Source organism: Poecilia formosa, unplaced genomic scaffold, assembly GCF_000485575.1.
Source record: "Poecilia formosa unplaced genomic scaffold, Poecilia_formosa-5.1.2 Scaffold608, whole genome shotgun sequence".
In the NCBI taxonomy this organism is placed as follows: Eukaryota; Metazoa; Chordata; class Actinopteri; order Cyprinodontiformes; family Poeciliidae; genus Poecilia; species Poecilia formosa.
Genome location: NW_006800547.1, coordinates 173,061 through 180,844, shown reverse-complemented (window position 1 = coordinate 180,844; position 7,784 = coordinate 173,061). Strand labels below are relative to the sequence as shown.

The 7,784-nt window shown below is 47.2% G+C and overlaps 1 protein-coding gene across 3 annotated transcripts in view; it reads left to right on the top strand.

Moving 5' to 3' along the window:
• Nucleotides 1-7,076, top strand: part of LOC103130122 (calpain-1 catalytic subunit-like) — a 12,693-nt gene extending 5,617 nt beyond the window's left edge. Inside the window, exons 4-22 of one of the 3 annotated variants that reach the window (XM_007541441.2) lie at nucleotides 110-228; nucleotides 488-621; nucleotides 715-883; nucleotides 1,012-1,095; nucleotides 1,203-1,288; nucleotides 1,359-1,433; nucleotides 1,507-1,667; nucleotides 2,174-2,343; nucleotides 3,220-3,231; nucleotides 3,308-3,519; nucleotides 3,598-3,637; nucleotides 4,066-4,131; nucleotides 4,219-4,276; nucleotides 4,477-4,541; nucleotides 4,653-4,721; nucleotides 4,824-4,902; nucleotides 4,986-5,099; nucleotides 5,176-5,234; nucleotides 6,366-7,076. In XM_007541441.2, the coding sequence (XP_007541503.1) occupies nucleotides 110-228; nucleotides 488-621; nucleotides 715-883; nucleotides 1,012-1,095; nucleotides 1,203-1,288; nucleotides 1,359-1,433; nucleotides 1,507-1,667; nucleotides 2,174-2,343; nucleotides 3,220-3,231; nucleotides 3,308-3,519; nucleotides 3,598-3,637; nucleotides 4,066-4,131; nucleotides 4,219-4,276; nucleotides 4,477-4,541; nucleotides 4,653-4,721; nucleotides 4,824-4,902; nucleotides 4,986-5,099; nucleotides 5,176-5,234; nucleotides 6,366-6,392 (1,799 nt within the window). In that variant the 3' untranslated portion in view covers nucleotides 6,393-7,076. Of the gene's footprint in view, nucleotides 1-109; nucleotides 229-487; nucleotides 622-714; nucleotides 884-1,011; nucleotides 1,096-1,202; nucleotides 1,289-1,358; nucleotides 1,434-1,506; nucleotides 1,668-2,173; nucleotides 2,344-3,219; nucleotides 3,232-3,307; nucleotides 3,520-3,597; nucleotides 3,638-4,027; nucleotides 4,132-4,218; nucleotides 4,277-4,476; nucleotides 4,542-4,652; nucleotides 4,722-4,823; nucleotides 4,903-4,985; nucleotides 5,100-5,175; nucleotides 5,942-6,365 lie in introns of those variants that run through there. The other 2 variants (XM_007541440.2, XM_007541442.2) reach the window with 2 other exon arrangements.
• The last annotated feature ends 708 nt before the right edge of the window (nucleotides 7,077-7,784 follow it).

The following is a 7,784-nucleotide window of genomic DNA, read 5'->3' as shown; positions in this document are numbered from 1 at the left end:
CTCCTTCTCTCACCTTCTCTCACCTTTTCTCTCCTTCTCTCACCTTTTCTCTCCTTTTCTCTCCTGGCCAAGTGAAGCGACTGCTAACTTCTTTCGCTGTTCCCTCCAGGCGACTGCTGGCTGCTGGCTGCTATCGGATCTCTGACTCTCAACCAGCAGCTACTTCATCGGGTGGTTCCTCCTGGCCAGGACTTCAGCCACCTGTACGCCGGCATCTTCCACTTCCAGGTGAGATTCTACCTGCCAGCAGGCCACGCCCCCTGACCTGGAGGAGGAAGGACTAGACCAGAGAGCTCCATTCCAGGCCTGTAGGGCTGGTGCACTGCAGGTTTGTCTCTGCTTCATCATCAGGTCATTAGCAGGTCACCGGCCCTGCAGGCCTGGATCCTTGGACTAGGCCGTCACAGAGGTTCAGTGCTGATTCTACAAATCTGAATTTATTAGACAGGATTGGATTCAGTCTGTCCGTCCTCCTCTCTGTCCTCAGTTCTGGCAGTTTGGCGAGTGGGTGGACGTGGTAATTGACGACCGGCTGCCAGTTAAAGATGGAGAGCTGCTGTTTGTCCATTCAGCTGAGGGAAGCGAGTTCTGGAGCGCCCTGCTGGAGAAGGCCTACGCCAAGTAAGAACTAGAACCATCCATACATTTGTCCATCCACCTGTTCATCCATCCAACCATCCATCCAACCATCCACCCCTGTTTGTGTTTTCTGAGGCTGAATGGCTCGTACGAGGCCTTGTCCGGCGGCAGCACCACTGAAGGTTTTGAGGACTTTACTGGAGGCGTGGCGGAGATGTATGAGCTGAAAAAAGCTCCCAGAGATCTCTACCGGATCATGGGCAAAGCTCTGGAGAGAGGATCTCTGCTGGGATGCTCCATAGATGTGAGTCCCTGCTGGACTTATTCCAGTCAGCCTCCAGTATCTCCCGGACCCCAGAGTCCATTGGGCCTCCTTTAGAAACAAACTAAGTCTGAGTGAGTTGAAGGTGACTAAGGGTGCTCTGTCCTCAGATCACCAGTGCCTTTGACATGGAGGCCATTACCTTCAAGAAGCTGGTGAAAGGCCACGCCTACTCAGTGACTGGTGTCAGACAGGTGAGCTCAGAGCTGCTCTCACTGTCATGGTTAGACAACCTGGTGCTACAGTCTGGATGCTGGACCAGAGCCAACTGATGCTTGTTGTCTCTTGGTTTCTCCTGCAGCTGGAGTACCGCGGGCGGCAGGAGCGTCTGATCCGGATCAGGAACCCCTGGGGTCAGGTGGAGTGGACCGGAGCCTGGAGCGACAGGTCAGTGCTCCACAGAAAGGGAGAACAAGAGGTTTGAGTTGGATCATCAATGGGAATCTTGATGTTTCAGCTCCTCAGAGTGGAACGCCATCGATTCTGCAGAAAAGGATGAGATGCTGTGTAAGATGGAGGATGGAGAGTTCTGGTAGGTTGGTACTGGGCAGTCCAAGTCCTTTAACTCCAGAATGTCCCAACGGGTTGATGTTCTTCTGTGTCAGGATGTCCTTCCAGGAGTTTCTGCATCAGTTTTCACGTCTGGAGATTTGCAACCTGACTCCAGATGCACTGAGTCAGGATGCCACCAGCTTCTGGACCACCGTGACATACGAGGGCAGCTGGAGGAAAGGAAGCACAGCTGGAGGCTGCAGGAACCACCCCAGTGAGGATAAAGGATCTAGAACAGGGGTCCCCAAACTACGGCCCGCGGGCCGGATCCGGCCCGCCTCCTCATTTGGTCCGGCCCCCTGAACAATACCAGAGAGCATTCAGTGTTTTTTTTTCATATATATGTGGATTTTTCTTCAACCACCAGGGGGGCTCTTGAGCAGATATGAAACTCAGTTTCCCTCAATGGAATATATACTAGTCAGCACCAGTCACCGTTTCGCTCACGGTTTTTTTCGATTTGCATTCTGGGTAAAAATCTATCTACAAACGCGAATATGTCGTTGGCAGTAATCCAATCCCCCCTCCCACCCCCGTCAACAAAACTTTTCTAAGGTTTCTTTCTCGAAAAAGTAAGACCGGCCCCCGACCAGAAAAGGGAACAGTCATGTGGCCCTCGCAGGAAAAAGTTTGGGGACCCCTGGTCTAGAACCTTCAGCTGCACCACAGTCATAAACCTGTCTCTGATCAGACTTCATTTCCCATGATGCCTACCTGCAGACACCTTCTGGATCAACCCTCAGTACAAGATCACTCTTCTAGAGGAGGACGATGACCCTGAGGATGACGAGGCCGCCTGCAGCTTCCTGGTGGCTCTGATGCAGAAGGACCGCCGCCAGTTCCGCCGCCACGGCCAGGACATGCACACCATCGGCTTCGCCATCTATGAGGTTAGAGCTGCTAGAGTATTGCAACATTTCTTCTACTACCACAAAAACCACCACGTTCTCTGAGAACTGCATGAAAACTAACCACCTTGCCAGAAACGCTGCCCTAAAGCCGTTTCCCTCCTGATGGTCCAGTCGACCCAGTTCTACTGGAACCAGAGCTCCATCATCTGCTCCACCTCCAGCTGCTGTGGTTCTTTCTCTGCTCTGAGTCAAACCAACTTGTTCCCCTCCTGGCCTGTGGGGGCGCTGCACAGGCCAGGAGGGGAAACGACACAAAAACCTCTGAAGAAGACAGAGGTTTGTAGGTGGACCAGAGTTTGCGCTTTTCATCCATATCACAGTTCGATTATGCATTCAGATCTCCCCTAACAAACCGGATTTCCCAGGCAAACGATCTAGAGTTTGATTAAAGCGGGTCTGGTTGGAGAACCTTTTGTTTCCAATGGACTGTGAAGGAACTCTGGATCTAGGTCTGGTTTTCCCTCCAGCAGCCTGGAAAACTCTTGATCAAACCAACTTCAGGAGACTAAATGTCATAGGAAGTAGCAGTCAGAGTGAATCAACCTTCTTAGCAAATGCAGGAACCTTTGGACGTTCACCCACAGGACAGGAAGTCCTCGGTGTTTGGTTGGCCATCACCTGGTGCCTTTGGTACTTTGGTGCTCCTTCAGCCTTTCGCTGGAACACAGCAGGAATGTCTGGTTCATTGTGTTTGCTGGTGATTGATTCGATCACCTACTGTAAGATCAGATTGAAGCAAACGTCAGAGTCGGTCCTGTAGGACCGCACTGAGGTCCGGTTACTCACTTTCATCATTACAGACAGTTCTGTTGACTCTGAGTGTTTCAGAATTTCTTCTTTCTGTCTCATTCGCAGATTCCCAAGGAGGTCAGTTCTTATAATTTATTTCATATGTACGGTTTCTGGGAACGACGTTGATGCTCTCCATCCGGTCATCTGGCAGTTCCGAGGTTCTGCAGGTGTCCACATGAAGAAGGACTTCTTCCTGCGCCGCTCCTCCTGCGCTCGCTCTGAAAGCTTCATCAACCTGCGGGAGGTGAGCTCCAGGTTCCGCCTCCCACCCGGAGAGTACCTGATCGTCCCGTCTACATTTGAACCCTCGAAGGAGGCAGACTTTGTCCTCAGGGTTTTCACTGAGAAACAGTCCGAGACCGAGTGAGTCTGAGAAAACCGGAGAAGGTCTGGTTCTGGTTTTCATTCTTCTCTGGTTGATGCTCATGTGAACCTCTGCAGGGACATGGACGATGTCTTGGTGGCAAACCTGGATGAGGAGGTGAGAGATGAGTAGTGACAACATAGTTACTTTGAAAAAGTAACTAATTGGATTACTGATTATTCCTTGGAAAAGCAACTTAGATTACTGACTACTTGATTTGGAAAGTAACTAAGTTACATTAAAAGTAACTTTTGTAGTTACTTTGAGCAGCTGCTAACAGCAACGCTCTGCTACCTCTGAAAATTACTTTGAGGTTTGCCAAAACTTCATTGCAAGTTATTTTATAATGGTAGCATCAACTATGTGTCTCCACTTATAAGGTTGAACTGATTGTTTAATGGTCACAAAATCAGACTACTGGATGTGAAAAAGCAACGCGTTCGATTAGTCGTTACTGAAAAAAGTGGTCTGACGTCACTGGAGATGATGTTGCTGTTTTTTTTAAAGATATTCTGTTGGGCTGATGTTCCCTTTGGTGTTCATAGGAGGAAATCTCTGAGCATGACATTGACGACTCCTTTAGGTCTTTGTTTGCTCAGCTGTCTGGAGACGTGAGTTCAAATCCTCAGGCTCTTTTAGTGACTGCTCAGCTCTGAGCATGCTCAGAAACCTGCTCACTATTTGCTTTCTGTCCTCAGGACATGGAGATCTCAGTGCGGGAGCTCAGAACCGTCCTCAACAGGGTCGTCTCCAAACGTGAGTCTTTTTGAAAAATGCATGTGTAGGGCGGGTTATCCATGTTTCTGCAGCCAATCAGGTTCCACATAAAAGAATCTACCAGGTGTACACTGGGTGGAGATGTTGTGGGTCTGCAGGGTAGATCCAGAACATCACAGTCTGAAGGTTTCAGGTTCCACTTCCTGAAGATGCTTCTTGTTTCTTGTGTCTTGTTGCAGACAGAGACCTGCAGACGGATGGATTCAGCATGGAGTCCTGCCGGGCCATGGTCAGCCTTATGGACGTATCCTCCCTCTGAATGACAGGGTCAGTTCTGACCCGGCCTGAACGAGGTTCTGGCCGGGTCAGAACACATTACCGGGTCTGGATCAGGTAGACCTTAACTGGAGCTCAGAAAGACGGCAGCGCTCGGCTCGGTCTGCTGGAGTTTCAGATTCTTTGGAACAAGATTAGGAAGTGGCTGGTGAGTCAGTGGAGTAGTCAGGCTGGTTCTGACCCAAACGGGTCAGGGTTAAGGACCTGTTGGGTCCAGTTTAGATTTTCAGGAGATAATGTTGTGTTCCAGGGGATCTTCAGAGACTTTGATCTGGATAAGTCCGGCTGCATGAACTCTTATGAGATGCGTCTGGCGCTGGAAAACGGCGGTGAGTTTTATGTTCCCGGAAGAAGTTTGGGTTGGACTGAGCTTGGTTCTCCAGACCTGACCCGGGATGTGCTCCATCTGCAGGGTTCAAACTGAACAACAAGCTGTATCAGATGTTGATCGCTCGATACGCCGACAATGAGATCATCGACTTCGACAACTTCACCTGCTGCCTGGTGAAACTGGAGACCATGTTCAGTAAGTCCACACCCTGATCCATGAGCCGGTTCTGTTCATGTGGTTCTGAACTGACCTGTTGGAGTCTGTTGGTCAGGAATCTTCCAGGGTCTGGACAGAGACGGGACTGGAACTGTGGAGATGAACCTCATGGAGGTACCAAACCTTGTTCTGTCCTTTTACTTTACAACTTGGTTCTGGCCCTCTGGACTTGGTCCAGTTAGCCGATGTCATGTCCTGTTTTCTGACTGATGATTCCAAACCACTCTGGTCATTCCCATCTTGGATGAAGGTACTGAATAGGCGTTTCCACCTGATTGGATGATATTAACTTGACTTTTTCCTTCTGTTATTATTAACCTAAATATTGCTAGCAAAAATATCGCTAGCAAAAATATCGCTAGCATAAATATTGCTAGCAAAAATATCGCTAGCATAAATATTGCTAGCTTAAATATTGCTAGCAAAAATATCGCTAGCATAAATATTGCTAGCTTAAATATTGCTAGCATAAATATTGCTAGCATAAATATCGCTAGCATAAATATCACTAGCATAAATATTGCTAGCTTTAATATCACTAGCATAAATATTGCTAGCTTTAATATCGCTAGCATAAATATTGCTAGCATAAATATTGCTAGCTTAAATATTGCTAGCATAAATATTGCTAGCATAAATATTGCTAGCTTTAATATCGCTAGCATAAATATTGCTAGCTTACTTCTCCAGCATCAGACTTTCATTTATTCATCTAGTTTCACCAGCTCACTGTTAACTTATTAAGCAGTGAGATACACAAAATCCTTTTTGTTGCTGGAATAATGTGAAACTTACATAAGTAATTGAAAAAAATAAAAATATAGTTAAAAATAATGTTACTTAGCATTACAGTCTTGAAGATGGTACGAACTTATTTTCTTCTTAAATTTTTTAAAGCGGTCACCGCCGATGAGTGAACGAACTGAAGCGAATCACTTCACTGGATGATTCATTCTCAGCTGGGAGGAGGTCGGCGTCCTGCTAGGCAGGTCTTCCAGGTTCTGGTCACGGCGGAAAAGGATCGGGTTCTGAATAATGCAGTACGCAGATTGTGCTGGAGAAGGCGCTGTTCTGTCAAAATGAACTGTGTGATCTGATGAACGGATCATTCTAATGAACTGATTCTAGATATCCAGTGAGACTCCAATGAACTGACGTTTCCATGACAACAGATAGGAAATGTAGCCACCAGGGGGCGCCTGACCATAGCCTGACATTCACTGTTTCTCTGTTGCTTCTCCACAGTGGCTCTTTGTGACCATGTGTGGCTGAAACCCAGAGCGCCCCCAAGAGGACGGATGAGAGCAAAACACCCAGACTGAGAAGATGCTGCTGCTCCACTGAGCTACAAAATGTCCACAATACTACAGTTACTACCATAATCATCATCATAATAATATAATAATAACTACAGGATAGGACAGCAAGGCTACAGTGTTGAGCCTCAGTCTGATTTTAAGTGTATTTTTATTATATTAATTTGTATTTACCTGTTAATTATCATAACTTCACTAACATGCATGAATCCACCAAGCTCAGTTTAACCTGAGAGGACTCACCTGGTCAGGTGAGACGGCTCGTCCATCAGCAGTCTCTCATTGGATACTCAGAACTGGTTCTGGTTCTGGTGTTCAGTTGCAGTCAGAAGTCATTCACTATGATCAGCTGCTTTCATTTCAGAGGTTATTTAACAAACGTCATAAATGGTTCATCTAAGAAAGTTTCATCCTCAAATTGAGAACACAGATTCATTCTTTCATTCATTCATTCATTCATTTCTACTGACCTGCAGCTGGGCTCCACCGGGTCGTCTAATCCAGAACCGACCAACAGTCCTGCTGCTCCTGAGCTCTACCTCCGTCCTGCTGTACCAGTTTGACCTGATAGAGGGCGCTGTAGCTCCTCGGTATTTATGCCTGAACCCACAGCTTTAATAAAGTGAAGCAAATCAGCTGACTGTGTGTGACTATCTATATTCTTTAACCTCCTGGATCAGAACCTAAAGCCCGGTTCCCTCCAGGTTCGTCAAATGCTTTTTATCCCGAATTATTCCAGATCCAGACAATAAACTGGGTCAGAACCAGGTCACTACAGGTCCAAACCCAGTCCACTGGTTCTGGTGAAAATCATTAGGAACTGGTCGATGGGTTAGCTCACCAGCCACCCGAGTTACAGAACTCCCCAGATTAGACCTGCTAACGGTCGTTCTCATTTTCACAACATGCTCTTAAAGTTTGCCCAGGTTAGGATTTTGTGTTTTGGTTTACAAATCGCAGAGGAGATATTTTTATCTTCTTTGTTTTGCTAAACCACCAGTAGTTACACCTTGTTGGTTTATTCATTTGAACACCATGATTAGTTACACCTATCAGAGGATACAGAATGTCCACCAGGGACTGTTTGCTCATTTAAGGGTTGGGTGATGGGGTTAGGATGAAGGGGTGATGGGGTTAGGATGAGGGGGTGATGAGGTTAGGATGAGGGGGTGATGGGGTTAGGATGAAGGGGTGATGCGGTTAGGATGAAGGGGTGATGCGGTTAGGATGAGGGGCTCACATGGTGTTCAGCAGTAGCAAGAAACAGATGCAAATATCAAATCAAAGAGACAATAAAATCAACTTCAATCCAACACCTGTCATCCTAACCTCTGTCACTGAGCGCCAG